This window comes from Maniola jurtina, chromosome 4 (assembly GCF_905333055.1).
Source record: "Maniola jurtina chromosome 4, ilManJurt1.1, whole genome shotgun sequence".
Taxonomy (NCBI): Eukaryota; Metazoa; Arthropoda; class Insecta; order Lepidoptera; family Nymphalidae; genus Maniola; species Maniola jurtina.
Window position 1 is genome coordinate 11,321,552 of NC_060032.1, and position 21,898 is coordinate 11,343,449.

The 21,898-nt window shown below is 36.5% G+C and overlaps 2 protein-coding genes and 1 long non-coding RNA gene across 8 annotated transcripts in view; 2 read left to right on the forward strand and 1 right to left on the reverse strand.

Annotated features, from left to right (window-relative positions):
* Positions 1-11,060, forward strand: part of LOC123864977 — a 30,684-nt gene extending 19,624 nt beyond the window's left edge. The window contains exon 2 of the long non-coding RNA XR_006795869.1: positions 10,755-11,060. This is a non-coding gene — a long non-coding RNA (uncharacterized LOC123864977). The remainder of the gene's footprint in view (positions 1-10,754) is intronic.
* On the forward strand, positions 415-6,790 carry LOC123864937 (nucleolar complex protein 4 homolog B). 2 transcript variants are annotated; one of them, XR_006795864.1, is made up of 11 exons: positions 415-576; positions 672-780; positions 1,489-1,691; positions 2,044-2,174; positions 2,649-2,794; positions 3,428-3,625; positions 3,979-4,150; positions 4,748-4,914; positions 5,127-5,317; positions 5,530-5,759; positions 5,790-6,790. XR_006795864.1 is itself a non-coding variant. In XM_045905713.1 (10 exons), exons 1-10 carry the CDS (start codon positions 454-456, stop codon positions 5,644-5,646), a joined length of 1,557 nt encoding a protein of 518 aa, XP_045761669.1. In that variant the 5' UTR covers positions 415-453; the 3' UTR covers positions 5,647-6,790. The 2 variants fall into 2 exon arrangements, 1 of the variants encoding a protein (XP_045761669.1); XM_045905713.1 differs by having other exon boundaries at positions 5,530-6,790.
* On the reverse strand, positions 6,742-21,539 carry LOC123864954. Of its 5 annotated transcripts, XR_006795865.1 has the most exons (8): positions 21,133-21,535; positions 18,394-18,556; positions 17,440-17,525; positions 14,698-14,781; positions 13,871-13,998; positions 13,149-13,244; positions 11,287-11,846; positions 6,742-6,753 (listed from the first exon to the last, which is right to left on the reverse strand). XR_006795865.1 is itself a non-coding variant. In XM_045905762.1 (7 exons), the coding sequence occupies exons 2-7, from the start codon at positions 18,526-18,528 to the stop codon at positions 11,371-11,373; spliced, it is 1,005 nt and encodes a 334-aa protein (XP_045761718.1). In that variant the 5' UTR covers positions 18,529-18,556; positions 21,133-21,539; the 3' UTR covers positions 9,798-11,370. The 5 variants fall into 5 exon arrangements, 4 of the variants coding, with proteins under 4 accessions (XP_045761718.1, XP_045761720.1, XP_045761722.1 ...); XM_045905762.1 differs by lacking the exon at positions 6,742-6,753 and having other exon boundaries at positions 9,798-11,846; positions 21,133-21,539; XM_045905764.1 differs by lacking the exon at positions 6,742-6,753 and having other exon boundaries at positions 9,798-11,846; positions 21,371-21,535.
* Positions 21,540-21,898: the final 359 nt, after the last annotated feature.

Here is a 21,898-nt window from a genome sequence, read left to right on the forward strand (position 1 = left end):
ACAACGTGGAGTTCCAAAATTCCGTACTTAGTCAGATTCTTGTCGGTTGCACTCGATATATTTTGTAATAAATTACTCTGTTTTTTTAGCATAGCTTTCTTTTCTTTTTTTTTCTCTCTCGTCTGGCTTTACACTGATTAGCCAATGTCAAGTTTGTAGTAATAATTACAAGTTAGGGAAACTATATGCATAAGTATGGACTTCGACTATGCCGGCGCCCACCAACATACACGTGGTGCCCCTTAAGAGCGCTTCTCAGTCCGTTCCACCACCAATAAACACCAGCAGAACACAAAAACCGGCCACTCCAACAAAAACACTCCAAAAAGGCACAACACGCGCGCCAGCAAACGCGACCACAGACGAAGTCCTTTAGCATAGCTATATTTTTAACACAATATTTATGACTTACTCTGTGTGAAAAATTATTTTCATGTTCTTTTGAATACAAAAATGGCTGCCGATCAACAAAACTTTTCCAAAATGATTTCGGCACAGCTACGCATCCAATCAAACGAATTTTTGAACTCAAGAAAACATGCGAATAATCTCGCTGATATCCTACAAATGTTTGAGGCAAGTAGCATACTATATTTCATGTTAAGCTGTTGTTTATAAAAATTGCGTCTTAGGTTACGTTTTGGATTGTAAATTATTTTGTTGTATTTCAGGCTGAAACGGAGAATTATACGCCGCTGTTGCTTACAATCGAAGTCATATTCACTGAGCTTTTGAAACGGGGTGACTTGGTTCAACACATCGTCCCATTAAAACCAATAGGTACGTAAAACCGCGAAGTGCTTGCCTTGGTAATATTATTGATTTTTCGACTTTAGCCTTAACTAAACTGAAAAAATCGACATTAAGCCGAGACTATAGATGTACGATGTGATGTACATTTGTGTTATTTATAGAATTTTTAACATATTTTAAAATCTCAGACAAAATCATGCAAGTTCATAGTAATAAAATCAAAATGACGCTTATATAAATAGTAGGGACAGTAGACCTGTAAAACAGGCATCTTGTATAAGCATATTACGAATATTTTACATAATAACTAAGAGTAAGAATTAACTTTACTAAAAATTTGCTGGCCATCTTGTTAAAATGAAAATTTTGTTTCTGTTGCTGGATTCAGTAAAAGACATTTTATTTTAAATTTTACCAATCCGCATTATAATATGCTTAGTTGAAGTTAGATGCAAATATATTACCTATATTTTTACCCCACTGCGGCAAAGCCATGAGGAAGGGTTATGATTTTAGTAGTCTATGTATGTATGTACATGTATGTTTGTATCCAGATTCTGTGTGTATTCTGTGTGTTCCACTGTATTGCCTAAACTACTGGGCCATAATGACAAATAAATTAGTCATTTTGGCAGATTTTTAATACTGTTTTAAAAGTCAAGTTTGTTCCTCAGTTAAAGTGTATTTGATGATTTAAAAATTGGCCCCAAATAAATAAAAAATAATTTTTTGCAGACACCAGCCCGGAAGCCGAGTACAAGCGATGGCTGAATGAGTGCTATGAGGCAGCCATATCCCGTGCACTCCAGTGCATGAAGTGTGGACGCACCAGCTCACGCTTACAGGCTCTTGTTACTGCCTGCAAATTGATGCAGGCTGAAGGAAAATACCCACTGGAGCCTACCACTGGCTATTACTTCCCTTCTGTCCGACTTAAGGTGTGAATCTCAATTCTCAAGTCATTATCACATTGCTGGACCACTACTGAGCAAGGGTCTCCTATCAGAATGACAAGGGTTTAAGCCATAGTCTACCAAGCTGTCCAAGTGTGGATTGGTAGACTTTACATACTTTTGAGAACATTATGGAGAACACGAAAAATATTGTGCATTGGTACAGAACCCTTCCTGTACAAATCCGCCTTGCACTTGAATTTTTCTGGTAGTCTTGTAATAACTGAAAATCAACAGCATTGCTGTGTGAATGACAGTTGACACTGCCAAACCACAGACCTCTTGAGTTAAATATTTTGATTAATATTTTTTTTATTTAGTTATTTTAATATTTCAGAATATATTCACAGTGCTGCTGGACTCTGAAATCTCGATGTCCTCACAAATAGCGCGTTTCCAAGAGTTCACAGAGTACAGAGATGTGCAACAACATGGACTTAAAGTTCTCTCTGCCATCGCTTATCGCAAGTGAGTAAACCACATTAAATACTTAAAAAGTGTTGACATTTACTATATTATAACTTTAAGTAATTAAATATAACTTGCTTTAAATGTGAAAAAACATCGTGAGGAAACCTGCTTGAGGGTTCTCCAATGTTCTTAAATGTGTGTGAAGTCTGCCAATCTGCATTTAGCTAGTGTAGCAGGCATTCTGAAATTCTGAATTTCCTGTAACTGTTTATTACAACTTATTTGGAATCTGTCATAGCGGACAAAATGTCTATGAAATATTACTTAAATCAACAAAGAGTAAGTACTTAATCTACTACTAATATTAATTTCACTCATGTGTATAATATCAGAAGTGGTTTGAGTTTTCCAAATGTTTATCCAATCTATTCTTGAACTGGTTAACAGAGCTTACGTAACTACATCCTTGGGCAATTTATTATTTATATGAATAACTCTGTTGATCAGAAAGTGTTTTGTCTTTAATTTCAGATCTCCCACTCAGATATACATGCAGAATTTCCTGGAACTTCTTGACAAACTGATGGCCACAGAGATACCCACTGAGAACAAGCCCAAGCCTAAAGACAGAGACAATGATAATGAGAAAGAGATGAAGGTGCTTTGTGCTGCTGATGGTAACTTTACATTATACTACATATTTTGCATTACAGTTAACAATTATGAGTTAGTATCATCAAACCAAGAGTGAATAGCAATTTTTTTAACAAGCACATTTTAATTTAGATTCCTTCGCGCCAATTCAACCTTGCACGGTTTTGTGGTATTTTTAATTTTTGAAAAGATATGTGCATTGAGCCTTCATAGTAACAAATATCATGTGTACCAAAAAATCCTCATTTATGTTAATGTGCACTTGAACCTTGTCAGCAGTATGAAATCGTCCAGCATTTTCAATTATATTGTTGTGTTAGAAAGTGCAGGTATATTATTTTGTTTTTTAATAACCAAGCAATTTCGGAGCAAGTGGAAGAAAAGAAAGTTGTATACAACTAAATTAGCAACTAACTAGATAATGTACTATAGAAAAGCTTCTTTTTAATTAGACCTAAAAATGTTTGATCACAATTTCTTGTTGTATTTAAAATGTTTATTTACCTAGTGGTTGGTAGCTTTCTATTCTTTCTTTTGCTAACCAAAGTGAACTGTCAGTACTCAAAATTCAAAACGTTTTGAATTTCTGTCCACTTTCTAAGTCATTGAGTTACTAAGATTTTGAATATTTATTTATTTATTGATATTTTTTTCAGGCAAACCCCATTTTCCGTACAACCCATCTATATGCCGTCGCTGCGCCAACCGTTGTTGGACTTTCGCGTGCTTATGGCCACTATGTGAAGATTCGCGCACACACCGCCGCGCCTTACTTCTACTAGTAGAACGACTAATGCCTCTCCTCAACAAGCCACATCTCGCCACTGATATGCTCTGTGACAGTCTTGATGCGGGTAACAGTTTGAAAATCCAACTTAAGTGACCTAATCTAAAACAATCTGAGCTAATCTAGTCTAATTGATTGCAATTATCTGAATAATCTGACATTTCTTCACCCAAAACTCATTCAACACAAACCAGTTCAACCACACTTGATGCAATTCGCTCCAATCTCATTTTGCCCTATTCAAACATCCTAATCCAATCTAACCTCGCCTAATACAACCAAACTGATCCAATCCAAACCAATAAACCATTGCTGGGTTTTCGCATGCCTGTGGCGTATAAAGACTCGCGCACACAGAATTAGCCGCCATGTTTCCTTTTAAATGTATAGATAACTATATGTTGGATGTTTAATCAATAGGTGGACCAATCAGCATGCTAGCTCTGCAAGGTGTGTTAGAGCTAGTGAGACGTCACAACATTGAGTACCCGGACCTGTACGACCGCCTTTATGCCATGTTTGAACCTGAAATGTTCGCGACCCGGTACAAGAAACGACTTGTACACCTTGCGGACATATTCCTCAGCTCTACGTAAGTTGCTTCAGTTAAAAAGTATCTTATTAAGACATTTTTATAATTTGCTATAATTGAGGTCATGTATAGACAGTTTTGAGTATCATGCTCACTATAATTTAATTTATTCAAAAACGTCTAAATCATATATAATATGTATGTATAGTAGTATCATGCTCAATGTGATTGAAGTAATGCATCATCAGACATCTTTAAGTATCATGCTCTATGCGATTGAAGTCATATTTAGATATTTTTAATGTCATGCTCAGTGATTGAAGTCATGTTTATGTATTTTGGTTATCATGCTCACTGTGATTGAAGTTATGTTTAGACATTTTTAAGAATCACGCTTGATGCGATTGAAGACATGTTTACGCATTTTATTTATCGAGCTCGCTTGATTGAAGTTATGTTAAGCATTTTTTAGTATCATGCTCAATGTGATTGAAGTCATGCTAAGAAATTTTTGAGTATCATGCTTGCTGTGATCATGTTAAATGTCATGTGAGTCATGTTTAAACTTTTGGGTACTATGCTCGCTGTTATTGATTTGTTTGGTATTAGTTACGTCCATGCATTTAATTTTAAATATTCATTTAATTTTTTTTGCAGACATTTGCCCGAAAGCCTCGTGGCAGCGTTTGCCAAACGTCTCTCGCGTCTCGCGCTCGTGGCCTCTCCAGAAGACGCCGGGGCTCTGCTTCAGTTGGTTGCCAACTTATTACTGAGGCATCCCGCTCTGAAACGTATGATCTGCTGTGAGGACACACCGGCTATCAGTGAGTATATTATCTACATTAATTATCATCATTATTGTCACTGATTTTGACCGCAATTAAATTTTAAGAGTATTTGCATCTTTTTCTTACCAATGTAAAAGAAAAGGACAGACAAACTTAATTAGGGGACTGTCCACGGAGCTCTATTTTGTTGGTAGTGCTATCTGTTTGTGCTATTACTGGTATTGCCCTAACAGTGAGTTTGCTTGCAGTGTCCAACGACCCGTACGTGATGGAAGAGGCTCACGCGGCCAGATCCCGCGCATTGGGTTCGTCCCTATGGGAGGTCCGCGCGTTGCGGCGCCACTGGGAGCCCGCCGTGAGCCGCGCCGCCGCCCTGGTGCTGCGCGCCGCCGAACAAAGGGACCGCCCCGTTGACCTCGCGCCCGACCAAGAAACCGCTGTGAGTAATTTTGGCTGCTTGTACTTCAATCTTTAGATATAACAAAGCTAGCCGATGCCTGCGACTTCGTTGGTGTAGATTTAGGTATTTAAAATCCCATCTTCTTTGATTTTCCGCTTTCTTTGGTCTTTAAAATACCCACACAAAAAATCATGTCGATACGTTATTAAAAAAAGTATAGTTAATTTTTTTTAAATATTAATTCTTTTCAGTTGTTCGACGCGGAACTAAAGAAGAGATTCAAAGCGATCGAGATCAACTTCATCCGACCGCAGAGCCTGGCTTTGCCTTCCGGGGAACGACTGTTGCAGTACTGGGAGTTTGCATGAACTTATGTTCAAGTATTCTGAGATACAACCTTAAACATTTTGGCTCCCAATGGTTCAAATGAACTACACTACGCGTCGTCAACCGATAGACGTCCATTGCTGGTCTCTTATAGGGACTTCCACCCGTGGTGGTCTTACGCCAGCGGCTCCCTACCAAGAATATTCTGATCTGGATATGGATATGAAAAGAAATAATATTATACCGGTTTCAGATACGGCTATGAAATTATTTCGGATCATCCTTATGATTCGGATAGTTTTGGTTATAGGTATTAGAGTTCTAACAAATTGTAAAAGTAAAATAAAAAGATAAATAGTTACACTTTATTTCTAGGTTATTATTTGGCATATAATACCATACACTTGGTAAACACGTCACATTTAGACTCTGCCTTTATCCGAAATTATTCGAAACTTTTATATCAGATATGGTTATGGTTACGGATTATTTTTATTTCGGATATCCGAATTGACCACCTAGTGGGTGCTTTCTGCGCTTCTAGTGTGAGGTCGCCATTCCAGCACCCTGGGACACCAACGTCTATCGGTTCTTCAAAAAGAAAGATTTGTGAAAATCTTTCTTTAAAGGTCTACAAGGTCTACTTGTAGAAAGAATCTGCATGCAAAATCTCAAGTTTCTAGACCCAGCTATTTGAGATGTACGTTGATATATCAGTCAGATTATCCTTTAGTATGTTACTGTAAAACGTTGCAATTGTTTATATTATCTAAATTCTAGGTGTGACAACTTTTTCTTACATTAGGTTCGGTTTTCGTAAACTCTAACTATTGACTTGACTTGAAAATTGAAGTGGATACTTCTAATGATGCTGTATGACAAAAAAATTGATATTAAGAGTTTTGAGAGTAATTGAGTCAAAGATTTATATACTGTAGCCGATTAGTTTTACTTTCTTTAAATAGTTTCATATAGTATGGAAGTAGGAAAGTTAGAATCACCCTACAGAAGAATCAAAATTAAATGATCGACACGCTTTGATCATTTGATTTTGACAATTAACTTATAAAATCCAGAAAATGCATGTCGAAACTTTTTCCTGTATACTGCCGTTTCAGTATACAGATATTTTGTTAATGACTTGAAATCTAAAAAAAAAATACGCAGGAAAACTGGTTTTATGTTTAAAAAGAGATTTTGATAAGAAGCATAATTGACACGCCATTATAGCTTTTTCGAAAATGCAATCTTTAGTTCTAGATTTAAGTTAAACCTTATTTATCGCGTCAAGTATAATATTCTGTGCATCATTGTTCTCCCCAGTAAAACTTAGGGTTGTCACTGACTTGTTCATCGCAAAGCTGTTTCCATGTACCTTTCATCAATGACGCAAGTTCAAAACCTCATTTTTTCAAAAATGTACACTTATACAATTTGTGTGATTAGTTTTTCATCTAAGTGCCGATTTCACAAACGTGGAGTATGTTTTAATCGAGGAATAAATTGGGCGTAATGACAATTTTTGTTCTGAAAACCTTCCAGTATAACCTATAAGATAAAACCTATTTTACGTTGGCGAAATCGGTCCTAAAGATTCTAAAGGTCCCTGGTTTAAAATCAAAAATTTATTACCACTGATTTTAGTTTTGGAAAAAGTTTCCGCTTGGGCTGCTGGCTGTACATGTATAGACAAACTTGAGCTTTAAAAACAACGCTTTTAATGTCCACTTTGCTTTGACGCTAAAATGTTTCGACGTTCTTCAATTCTACCAACCTTTGTGGAATGTAAAATCTTATTTGTGCTGTGTAAGTCAGTGATGACTTTTAATCTATTAATTTATACTTAAAAAATATATTTGTAGCTAGTAAGTAATAAGTAAACTTTTGCACTCTAATTAAACTTTAAAATAGCTAACTTAGGATGTTGTAGTGTCTTTAATTTTATTTTTTATACAAATCAAATGTCTGTGATCGTAAGTGAAGAGTTAACGCAAGCGTTTACGCAACAATTTTTTATTTGACCTACCGTCAAATCAAGTTGCCTTTCATATTTAAGAGCATCTTAAATATTAGGTCATCTCCGGCATTTATTCATATCATAACACTTTTAACAAGTCCTTAAATATTATTTTAGGAAGCTCTTAAATACTATGGAACTTACGTATATCGCCCGCTTAAATGATATAGTTAAAATCAAAAGAGGGATTGATGAGGGAATTATGTTATTTTTGAAAATTTATTTTAAGATGCATAATATTATTGTAATGAAGTATTGTTTTTGTTTATTTATTTACATTGTTGCGTTGAACGCTAAACGTTAAGGTGTGTAATGTTAAAATGACGCAAAATCTTTGTTTCGTTATAACGTTTTTTTTTTATATTTGTCGGACATTGGGATCGACGGGCGTGATTGGTGCATATTGTTAATTTCGAAAAACATATCAACCAATCACTTCTTTGACTAGTTAGCACTTAGTAGCCTGCTCTTAATTCTGTCTATTTCAAGCCTGAGACACACCGAACGCGCGCGTACTCGCGTTGATTGCATTAAAAATTCTAGAGCTGTGATCTACTTAGGCCTAGTTGCACTATAGGCAGTCATGGTTAATTAATGTTGAATTTGACTATCAAAAAAAATCACTTTGGATTGCTGAAGTCAGGGTTCTTTAAGTTATTACCAATATTTGACATACGACCTTAATTCGTGCCACCTATTTTGCTTGTTTTTGGTGGGAAAGTTTAAATATAACGATAACTTTATGTGGTGCAACTGGCATTTAGAATTAAAAAGAGACAAAATGGAAGTTAGAGCAAAGCGAAGTATGCTGTAGATCTCAGCCTAGCAGCCGTTTTGGACACGTCGCGCGTTTGGTGTGCTGCCGGCTTAAAATCTCTTTCAAACCCTTTTTACTTAATTCCAATTAATAGTTAAATAATGGTGCAAATTCAGTTGCATATAAACTGAAGTTGAAGAAGAAGCAAACTTAATTGACAAAATGACCTGTCAGTTTAGAGATTTGTGGAGGATCCCAGATGCAGTGGAGTCGAGTCTCTTTGATATTCATCTAAGGCACTTGGCTAAGTATCGACTTTTTCTCGCGCAAGAAACTATCGATGTATGATTTCCATATCAATAAAAATAAAAGAGATGAATACATTGTTTTAGTTTATTGAACTGAATTAGCACCGACATCCCTAACCACCTATTTATTTTAAGAGCTTAATATAGATGAAGAATTTGTTGACAAAATAAATTTTATTTTTATTGTAATAATATGCCTTGAATCCGCCATATTAACTTTATTGTTATGATTATATTGTTTATTATTATTGGAGCCTCGCAGTTGAGGGTGCGGTGCAATATAATATATATCACACAGCAAACCGTACAAATGTGTATGGTAAGAAATCATATATTACGTTAGTATCAATATCGTGTTATGCCATTTGCCATAAAATGCCGAGTGGTCCCACTTTTGGATGCTTATGCTAAAGGCTGGGACACACCAAACGCGTATGCAGCACGTAAGCGTAGACGTAGCGCGTACCATGACGTTGTAATGTATGGAGCTGTATGAGATATGGCATACCGCTTGCGTGACGTGAACGTTCGCGTAGACGTAATGCGTGCTGTCATCTCTATGGATTCACGCGCGTCACTACGCGCGTGGTCACGTGTACGTGCTTGGTGTGAATCGGCTCTAATGGAATATTACAAAAGAATTGCAATAAATAATTTGTTCTCATGTTAATCTAGCAAAATCTGATTTTTATTCTAGACAACTCTGAATTACATTCCAATGTTTGTTCCAGCTAAAGAAACATTTTGACACAAAATCGATTTAAAAAAAAGTGTGAATATGAATAGCCTTATAGTTCATATAAAATGTTCTGATACTGGAACATCCGATTAAAATCCCGACCGCCGACACATGAAACCGGCTCTTACGATGTAATGTATATGCCAGGTTTTCTAGGATATTTTTTTTAAATTTTCATTTTTATAAAGCATCCTAAGCATGTGGTACCAATTCATAAGTTTAAGTACAGTATGAGTACTGAATCTCAAGTAAAGTATGTCTGTAACCGCGCCCGCCGTATGATGTGATTATTGAAACAACGGATAGTTTTTAAGCTAGAGTAAGATATTATTTTATTATTACGAATAAAGATTATAAGTAAAACAATTGTCTTTGTTTTAAAACACCTTAATTTATTATGGGTTCGTCTTCAAATATAACGTCAATATATTTAATATTTACAATAGTATTACAGTATTTTACGAATACAGGCATTCATTTTACTAAAATAAATGAGTAATTTACATACTAAATTCTCGGAATACTGAAATACTTCAAAAAACAGTTTTAATATTCTCTATGTATATATTTTAGAGGCATAGCAAAATATAAAGGATCTCGCGAAAGTCCAAGACCGCATTAGACCAGGGTGGGGTTATTCACTAACTCAACGGCCATCACTGAATGAAAGCCACATAGTCTGGTCAATATAGACATTTGAAATAACGAAAACTCCTACGAGCAGTTAACGATAACGCCTAGTTTGAGTGCAAATAACTTGTACTACTAGTGATAGTGACTACAAGATCCTTTAATATTATGAGGTGTTACAGTATTCGATAAATTAACAAAAATAAATTTGGCACAGCAACTTAAAAATACTACTAGTCTTGTTCATCATAATACACCAATAATCATGGAACTAAAAATCAACTTAGGCGCCAAGGGTACCTATAATACACAGGACCTACGTATAATGGCAATTTTACATACATATTTCCACATAATAACTAATTATTGCTCGAGGCTTAAGGAAGTTTTTCATTTTATTTACGCACCTATATAAAATTGAGCGTGTTAACATCTAAAACAAAAAATTTACTATAATTAATTCGTATCGTTAACTATTAGGTAACAGACTTTATTTGGTAACTATAAACTACGAAAACTTAATAAAAACACAACTAAATAAATCTGTATAAAAATATTATTCTAACATGCAAAAATATTTCTATGAGCCTCTTTTTATTAAAATCACTACATAATTTTCAAGTCCCGAAAGTTGAAAAAGCAACTCAAATGATACTTTAAGGCCGGTCGCATATTATTAGAAAGTATAGAAACTATAGTACGCGACAGGTCGAGATGGCAATCGGGGAGGAGACCGGCGCGGGTGACGTGCGGGTGTGCGTAGCCTCACACCTCGATTGCCATCTCGACCTGTCACGATAGGTGATCCGCTCGGGTGTTTGATATTTGATTCGGGTCATTGATTACCTATTATGTGCACATAATTAAAAACGACTACCTACTTCATGGCAAATGTAGACAACAATTGTTATAACTTTGTCACTAAAAACATTCCTAACTTTTGTTTGACCATTTATTTTATAAATAGCCATACCTGTGTGCAATATTTATGATAGCAGAACAAATAAACAGTAGCTTCTCGCTGAAATGCCTAAGAGGCACACTATACGCGGCTCATACACCTAGTTACCGCGAACTGACAATGAAATCATGATATGCAGAAGGTCTAAAGCGCCGGGCAAAACAGCCACTTATGCATTTCTCCGAGAAGGTTCCTGCGGTTGGTTTATCTTTCGCATCTAAATGCTGGTTATTAGTGACCACCACCAACACCATCACTCGAAATAATACATATTAATCTACCACGCAGTTCGAACTTTCGTGACGAGAGCATCAAAATATATACCACAGAGTAAACATTAACAACACGCAATATCATTTTATAATCTGTTCCTGACTGCCACTGAGAGGTTTCGCGTTATGGCAACAAGTAACTTGCGGGCTCTCTTCTCTACTCGGTGCTTTTTCTTCTGAAGACTCTAAATCACTATGTTTTTCATCATGAACTATGGCCGTGCTTTGACTAGATTTGCAGCATTTTTCTTCAGTTTTAGTTTCTTTCTTTTTACAACAACTATGACGCAAAAGTTGCGCATCTTCCACGCTAGGACTATCTTCCTTTTCGCTTTCATGGTGGCAGGAACTAGTGCCTGCTTGGGTTTTTTGCGCTCTAGCAACTTTGGACGGACACTTTTTGGCGCCATAATAACAAGTTGCACCGCTCGATTCGCCGGTTTCAGGTGAAGTTGGGAAATAATGTGAAGGTTGAATGCAATTTCGCGTCTGGCATATAAAAAAGTCGGTTTCGGAATTATGTGATGAGTCTAGAAGCGGCGGCGTTGTATTTTCAGCTGAAAAAGAAGAAAGGCTTGTGTTAATACGTGTTCAGTTATTTAAAAGTTGCAAATCATCTATTCTACTATGAGATACAGTAAAAATCTATTTACAAACGATAAAATATCACGCAAATTATTATGGCAATACTTAATAAATTAAAAAAAAATAAGATTTACACAAATGTTCAATTGAAATCAGCTAAAAATATATTAATGAATAATTACGTGCGGCACAAGAAAATGAAAAATTACAAATTACATTCAGCAAATTAAAAACTACAAAAGAAAAAGTTGCAGTTGCCCGATATTTTCTATACTTTTGTCTGTGGTTTCAAAGATTTTATAAAATTGGAAGGCGCTTGCGTACAAAAATAACGCCTATTCACTCTGTTTAAATGTAAAACATTAGAAATAGGACTTAATTTTATCCAGTCGCTCTCCTGGACTTCGTTCTTTGGTTGGCCACTACTGCAATAGTCAGATAAATCTGGCAACTACAAGAACACAGCACTACAGCAAAGAGGGATTACGACGGTAAGTATAGTAGGTATGTGATATGGTACTTGGGTCGATAGGGTTCAGGGCCGAGCACGGTATCGGTCTGTTGCAGCTCGACGGCATCCATCTCCTTACAGAGTTTCCCCGAGCAAACCTCCCACGTGCATTTCTCAGTGTTGCAGCGATCTATACGGAGCGCGCAAGGAAAGCAATCAGGGCTAAATTTTCCGTCCAGAATATCGATACAGGGCTATGTTCTATAGCTAATAACGAGCCACCATATTTTGAAGGATGCTCGTAGATGTTATTTTATGTAAAGGTGTATAACCTATGTCGCCTGTGCCACTACACGCATGCGTCTCACACACAAGCGTACGAATTCATCTTCGATTTTCAAAATACGAGTGTATGAGCTTTGTTCATATTCTGGAGACAATATCTTTGTCTTTTACTTACCATACTTTTTACTTTTCAATAAACCATTTATTTATTTCAGCCCGGCTAGCATGGGCAGTAGATAAAAATTATATCCACTGATTTCTATAACATCAGTGGATATAATCGGAGGATATAATTTTTATCTACTGCCCATGCTAGCCGGGCAGGTTGACATAGGCAGAGTCGAAGCGAGGCGACAAATTACGTTGACGTTCTAAATTCTACATTCACCTTAAGACGGACGATAATTACTATTTTTATGTAATGATTTGGATTAGTAAAGGATTAGTAAAAGTAGAAGGAAGAAAAGTAGAGCAGGAAACTTCAAACCGAATAGCAAAACAACAGAACAATAAATAGGTTTTACGTGAGTTAGATTACCTGTGTCGTCACACTCGGGCGTGCAAATGACCATTCGCTTGGTGCCGAAACACTGCATCTGCAGCCGAGTCAGCTTGGTGCCAAACAGGAAGTAGCCTGGAGAGTAAACACCGAATGTATCAAGTGTGTAGTGTATAATGTACAAAGTGCACTTTGCAATTGTAGATTTCCTGAGAATTTCCGGCGTCCATGTTTCCTGCCACGTATAACTTAGGTATACCTTCAAGGCAAGAATGAATAGAGATCTTCTAGGCAAGCGTGCTCTAACTTAGACCTCATCATTGCTTCTGTAAAGCATGATTGTAATCAGGCGGAAGCCTAACATGCCATAAAAAAAGAGAATACTCCAATGTCGGAGTGAAATATAGATTGACTTTGTTCTAGAAGATTTCTGTGGTGTTGTGTGCTTGTGGTGTGTATTACTTGTTTTCCCTGCTTCTTTAGTCGAGGGAGGGCGGGCGGGTATCGCATACTGTACGTTGTAACATGTACCAAACAAATTTATGTTTTGGCGGATTACAGCAAATTAAACTTATGTTTCATGTATAACATAGATTTCCGTACAGTAATTCTTGCTTCGATCCAATAATAAATTTATAACTGTTCTACATAGTGTATGGCTGCGTTCGCGGGCACGCCCCTCTAACTTCCTATTTTTCTTCCTTTTATTTTATAAAATTTTATTAAAAAGTCCACCTATTTCTATGATTCTGAATACTAACCCAGCATCATGCCGAATACGACCGCTAGTAACAAATGTACGTTATATATCATGACTGCCAACATCAGTAGGTAGCCCACTACGTTGTGGATTATGAACACCAACGTCTGATGGCCGTTCACCAATGTTCTGGAAATAAATGTACAAAATGTTATGACTACACCGGCGCTTATCGGCTATATGCATTAATTTGGAGAACTCACTCGCCATTTTTGCTGTATGTGCATTTTGCAACTGTCACGTCAAAAGTACGGCTCACTAAAATCGCAGTTTTGCACACACACAGAGCAAATATGGCGAGTGAGTTCTCAAAATGTTTATACTATAGACCCTTTCTGCTCCAACTAAGCTAAATGTTATCTATAGTGCCCGGCAAACAACTTCGGCCTGTAGCAGCGCAGTGGGAGAAAGTTGGAGAATCCGGGAAGTGAAAGTAGACATATCAACCAATCGCGTGCACTCGCGCCGACTGATCAACCAATCGCGTGCGTTTCGCCAGCCAATCGCGTCAATGCTTAAGTTGTTTGCCGGGCACCATACTCCGAGCATGAAATCAAGCAACGCAACGTTTTGATGTTGAAAATCCGATCAAGTGCGACTCGGACTCGCACACGAAGGGTATCGTGTCATCGTACAAGATAGTAATACTATGTAATTCTTAGGGTTCCGTTCCCAAGGGGTGTCAATGGGACTGTATTACTAAACCTCCGCCGTCCGTCTGTCTATTTGTCAGCGGGCTGTATCTCAAGAACCGTAGCAGATAGAAACTTGAAATTTTCACTGATCGTGTTTCTATTACCGCATGATGAAATAGTATAAAAATATTACCTGGCTTTAAACGAAGCCCACCTACTGATTTGCCCCGCACTGGGGTTGCGACTGGTCGTCGGCTCCATGGGGTTGCCTTGTTCTCTAAAACAAAAATACATGGGAACCTTAGCAAACATTATGGTCGCTAGAACTATCTCTGTCAGGCTTACTTGATCACGTGGCCCGGGAAATATATACTTTAGATTTCCTAAATTCATTAAAACTAAAGGTAAACGCGTAGCTGCTCACTGAAATGCGTATACAAGGCGCACTATATGCATCCCATACGACATTGTTACCCTGAATTTTTATTTCAATACCGAATACAATTGGAACCTACTCATAAAATTACAGTACCTATTTATTTTCTTCTAAATTCATTCTATCTTGTACACCTGTTATAATGTACTTATAAACTTATTAGTTTAACTAACTTGATAGAGTAAACAATCAACATTCCATTAAAAACCGTAAATGTTAATTTAGGTGCAAGTTTTCGAGTACTTATGTATATACCTACTAACTACGGAGTGTAAGAATACGGAATATTAGATATACTTAGTTCAATTATTCTATCGTTTGATGATGATGATTATGGCCGACGCAAACCGCTATGTTGCAATTCAAGTTGGATTACTTGTTTTGCGCGCACCATACGATACGATACTCGATCATAAAGTATTATGCCTCTTTTCAAAAAATATTTTGATAAATAAATAAAAAGAATACAAATGTAAATTAAAAATTTATAACACCCCCGACGAGCGAAGGTTACCGTAACTAGAAAAGAGCTGATAAATTTCAAACGGTTGAACCGATTTTCTACAATTACACACATGACATGCACACCTACGCGACCACTACACTTGCACATTATTGATTTGCATCGTGAACGCAACCTGCGTTCATGGCGCGCAGGTGTGGCCATATCTTTATCACAGCTAACTATGACACGTGAGTTTAACGTTTACATTCACCAATAGGTTAGTTATAGTTAAGAACACAAGGCTATATTCTATCAGCCATCGGTTAAAAATTTAGATTGTCTTGTCCTTATTCTCTAAGGTCAATAATTAAATGAATTTTACAAATTGTTACACATTCAATTGCATAGCGTTTTATGGTTTAGGTATGTTGCTTTGATTTGCTAGACATATGTACGAGTAGTTTCTTTCGAATTATTCTTGTATGAAAATCTTGGATGAATATAATAAATTGAGAATTTACTAAAAATCGGCTACTAACTATAAATTTTATTTTGAACTAGACGATGCCTACAACTTTGTCCGCATGAATTTAAGTTAAATTTCGTGGTAACCTTTGATTGTCGCGGATAAAACTAGCCTGTCCGTCTCCGGGATGCAAGCTATCTCTGCACCTAACTTCGTCAAATTCGGTTGAGCGGATTAGCCGTGAAAAGTAACAGACAGACAGACCGACAGACTGATAGACAGAAGACTTTTACATTTATTATAGTATAGACTGTAGTAGACTATTAGCTTATTCCCGACCTTGTCTGCACGGATATCATCATATCATGATCAACTTATCGCCGGCCACTGCTGAGCACATGTTTCCTCTCAGAATGAGAAGGGTTTAGGGTCTAAAACTCTTAACTTTAGGCCATAGTTCGCCACGCTGGTCAAGTGTGGATTAGCAGACTTCACACACCTTTGAGAACATTACAGAGAACTCTTAGACATGCATGTTTCCTATTATTTATTAGTATTCTTATTCCAGGCTTGGAATAGCATCTAGCTATTCCGTTACCGAGTCCGTGGTTCTAATTAACGTTTTATATTTACAAAAGTCTACATCAATATTGTTTCAAATGATAAATCCCGATACAATGTTTATTTATTTATTTTATTTATTTACTATAGTACCGCCCACAGAGTTACACATTTAGATTAAATACATGTTGTTCCTTAAATTCTAGGGCTCTTATGCAACTCCACTTACGGGCAGTCACAGCATGCATTAACATAAACATAAGTCGTACAGTAATGTTCAATGTAGGTATATATATGCTTTTGAATAGTAGGTATATATTTATAATGCAGATTCAATAGCAGCAGAAGAATGATACTTAATAGGTATAGATACAAAACATTGTACGAAAATAAACACGCTTCGGACATTCATTGTTAACGACGTTACATGCACTTTGCGATTTGCATAGGTACTACTGCTGTACCAAGTATAAAATATAAGACAAGTTTATTGGCACATGTGCAATGAATAAATAAAAATATATATCTCTGTATTCGTTCGTACAAAATAACATAAGTACCTAAGTATTCGGGCTGTAGGCTAGCGCCAATTGCAGAGCTTTTTAGGGCCTCATACCTGAAGGGTATACCTACAGAGTCCTATTACTAAGCCTCCGCTGTCCGTCCGTCTGTTTGTCAACGGGCTGTATCGCATGAACCGTAAGAGGTAGAGAGTTGAAATAAAAACAAATAATGAAAAACTAAGACGGCGAATTTCGAAAAAGACGCCAAGCAAATCTAAACAGACGAGCAGGCGGACGATCCTATAGATTCCGTTTTTCCTTTTGAGGTACGGACCCTTAATAATTAAATACGTAGTACGTGCCAATTTCAACGGTAGCTATACAAAAGTGTACATACTTAAAGCTGGGTTTAGATAGTTAAGTACCCAAAACACCACTCCAATCCATCGACGGAGGTGTACTTTCTTTCACTAATACATTTATTTTGATTCTGAATAAAAAATCGATTTGGATTAAAAACTCACCGATCACACAGCAGATTCCGCCTTTCGTCAGACCGGTACGGGTTCAATTTCTTGTAGGCTTCCCGCTGCACTCCCGCAAGGTACACCTACGGCAAACCAACAACATTTCATACAGATCATCTTCATCGCCGGCTCACTACTGAGGACATCCTCTCAGAATGAGTAGGGTGTGGCCATATTCCACCACACTGCTCAAGTGCAGATTGGCAACTTTCACACACCTTTAAGAACATAATGGGAAAACTTTCAAGCATCACCGTGAACGCAAGTCCACATAACTCCGAAAAGTTTGAGGTGCGTGCCCAGGATCCAACCCCCGACCCTCCGAAGAAGAGGCCGACGTCTTAACCACCAAGCTATCACCACTAGAGATATTTACATTACACATAATCTTATGTATATAGAATGTATCACCAAAGCGGGCGGTTATTTACACAGCCGACATGAGGCAGCATTTTCCAAACTGTGCACTTGCTTCATTCTTCTTTTCGTAGCGGTAGTAATTTTACAGCTGACAATCTTTTAAATACGTCTTAAATACCCTATATTGCGAACTTCTGTTTAACGAAAAACTCTTTAAAACGTAGAAATTATTTGGTTTACATAGTTATCCTTATATTGAAAAATTCTATATAGCGTTGCAACCACTCTCAATAGGGAAACAATAAGTCATTATTTAGACCCCAATTATGACCTTAAACCCCATACTGTAGAGTCGTAAATATAATTTACGCAGAATGTAATTCTTAGAAATGTGTTCATTTGTTTGTCGTAATTGCCTAGCACGTATTTACTAACTGTATTTACTTCGTACTATCGTTTTACTACTAATCAGTTATTCATGGTTCTTTTATAAAGTAGAAAGAATAAGGCTGGATTTTTGGAATTCCAACTAGGGAAGCCACGCATCACTAGTTCGTTGATAATCACTAATTCGTTGAAAAAATATGGTACCTTGGAGCCTTCAAACAGTAAGGCCACGAAGAACAAGACAATCCAAGTGAGGGCGAACGCCCATCGTGTATTGATGCTCAGCCCAGAGAACAGGAACTCGCCCAGGTCGTAGCCAAACCACATCCACATGTGCATACTGACGGCCAGTCGGACAGTCGCTCACCTGATAAAGAAAGATGTCTTAGGCTAAGGTCTGCTAGTAAGGCTGAGGTTTAGAGACTTTGCTCAAACTTTAGTTCAAACGGGACAGAGTGTGTGAGAGATATTACCTACTCTACTTTTGAATTAAATTATTGATTTAAATGATTTAGCGTTCCGATACGATGCCGTGTAATCAGTAAGGGATATGGGTTTAATAAAACTGCCATGCCTCTTCCAAGTTAGCCCGCTTCTAACTTAAAACTGCATCATCACTTACCACAAGGTGAGATTGCTGTCAAGGGTTAACTTGTACTAATAGAATTTTAAAAAAATCTGAGCAATGTCAAAATAAGCTCTTTAAATCTCAACCTGAGACGTGTTCTGCACGTCGTTCATTTCTCTTGCTGATGTAACCACACCCCACAAGTTACACCAGGTAAGAGAACGCCTAGAGTTTGAACTGCTGCTCAGGATGCTTGCACAAATGCACATGAAAATTAATGCCGTACGCTCCGCTCTGTCTTAAAATCAACTAGAATGGGTATTTAGACTTTACACTTAGGCTGAAATCTAGAGTACTTTAACTTAGCTCAGACTTTCTAGGTCACAGATTACTGCAGGAAAAATCACACAGTGAAATTTTATAGTGCAGGTCGATCGCACTTTGGATTCAAGCGTGCAGACTGGGTGTGAGTGTCGTACTTATACGTGCGTTTTGTTGGTACGAACCTGTTGGGATTTTTAAATACACTTTTGTGAGTTGAACATAAAATATGGATCTAGAAAAATTGATCAACTTGGTTTACAGACACTAATGTTTGTGATGTCAAAATGGGATGAACATGGAATTAAATGAGAGAATTAACTTGAAAATAAAGATTGCACACCAAAGAGTACTTTACGAAAGCGATGTCACCGAGACACTGCCTCTTACTATATTTACGTACTATTACGTTTACGTACTACTACTATTACATATTACGTAGTATTAGTATATTTACGTACTATGTTTACGTACGAATTACGATATAAATTGTCATCCCAAGCGCAGTTAATCTTACATTGGTGACTATATGCACCCAGCCTAACTTAACTCACTAATACGAATGCCAAGTTATTACACACTGTGCCCTATATTAGATACCTAGGTCTAGGTTCACTAATATTATTATACACATTCAGAACAATGGTCATGTTTGTGCAAACATTACAAATAATATTATAATATACATGTGATTGTTAAAAACCATTTCAGATTGATTACTTTTTAACCCCCGACCCAAAAAGAGGGGTGTTATAAGTTTGACGTGTGTATCTGTGTATGTCTGTGGCATCGTAGCTCCTAAACGAATGAACCGATTTTAATTTAGTTTTTTTTGTTCAAAAGGTGGCTTGATTGAGAGTATTCTTAGCTATAGTCCAAGAAAATTGGTTCAGCCGTTTGAAAGTTATCAGCTCTTTTCTAATTACTGTAACCTTTACTTGTCGGGGGTGTTATAAATTTTTAATTTACACTTGTGTAGAGTACTGTACTTTTAGACTACTTTTTAGAGATTGCATGAATACCTTTTTTGGTGAGAGTTCAATACATTTAATACTTTATTACACACGCACGCACACACACACACACACACACACACACACACACACACACATATGTACATAAACAAAGAAAGAAACATACAAAAAGAAAATTTAACTTATACATTAGCTTGCGAAGAGTTTTTGTTGAAGGATCAAGCAATGTGGCATATGATCCAGAAAGCATTGATCATGAACCAATAAAATTTTTAACCGTCAAAATTATCTTTATATCTAGTGTCGTTTAATGTTATATTATCCAACAGGGTATATAAATAATGTGTAACATATTAGGAACCTTAATATATTTTTAAACAATAAACTACTATAGATAAATGCCAGCTTAATATAAATAACATTAACATAAATTATGTTATTTCAGCTGTTAAAAGTGAATACTATTTATTATTTACTCAAATTGTAAATTAACATTTTACATTATTACACTACAGCTTTAAGATAAATTAACTTCCTACTTAGGTATATAGGTAATTATAATAGCAACCTATTATGAGTTAAAACCTAGATTAGGTACATATTTTTAACCAATACAATAAATACGAAAATAAGAGTGTGCATTTATCGGTAATAAGAAGAATAAAGTAGTCATAGGTGTATTTTTTAGTTATTTATGATGCAAATATACATAATATCTATTGTCTATGTATATCATATATTAAATTAATAACAGATTCAGATTGCGAAGCTCTTTCAGATTCCAGCCTATTGCCCTTCCAGATTAATTTTCCCTGCTAGTTACATTTTTGGGACTTTCAAAATAAGTGTCAATAGGCACCTCCTACGCCCCCGTGCTTCACCTTAGTTTACAATCTACATCATCACTTATAGACAATCACATGCCCAATCACATTTCATAGTAAGTATATTTAAAAAATGAAGCTCTTCAATTTCAAGACAGCGATGTGTGCCATGCTGGGGCGATTCAGTTCAGTAGTTTATAGTTATAATGGAAATTTACAAAATAAGACTAAGTGTATTATTTTATCACTATCTTACCTTAAAATCTAATGTACATGTTTCTTCCTGCGTGTATATACCATTCTATTTACAATTAAATCGTCGTACCTTCGTAGTATCGATGATAAATAAATCCTTATCATCTATCTACTTATTTGGAAAGTAAATATTATGTGCAGTACAACTAGGCTTTACATTTATTACCAATTTGATAAATACTGATAACAGCACTTTTTAGGTAACGCTAAACGATAAAAGGATAAAATAACTAGGTTACTCGCAAACAAACGTAGCGGCGAAAGTCTTTTGAATGTATTTATTATTTCATTTCACAGTAAAAGTTGGAACTGGTTTTAATAAAAGCGCTTTTATAGACAAGACTTGCGACTATCGAGAAAAAGGTCAACAAATGTCAGCTGTGTTGATATTTTTTTGGATTTTGATACCTATTTGACAAGTGCTTTTTTTTTCTCTCGTCTGGCTTTCCAAAGATTAGCCAATGTCAAGTTTGTAGTTATTTGTAACAATACAAGTATGGACCCCGTCTGTGCCGGCGCTCGCCGACACACGCACGGCACCCCCTTAGAGCGCTTTCCAGTCAGTTTTAACAAAAAAAAAACACTCCAAAAAGGCAGAGCACGCCCGCCAGCCAACACCAACAATCGTTTATTAGACACCAAGCATTTATGTCGCAGCTATTATTTAAGCAGTAGTAGCGCATGGATGCTAACTAGTAGAGAGTAATAATATGAGCGATGAAAAGATTGATAAAATTCTATTTTTTATCAGGTACCTGCCTGTGCCT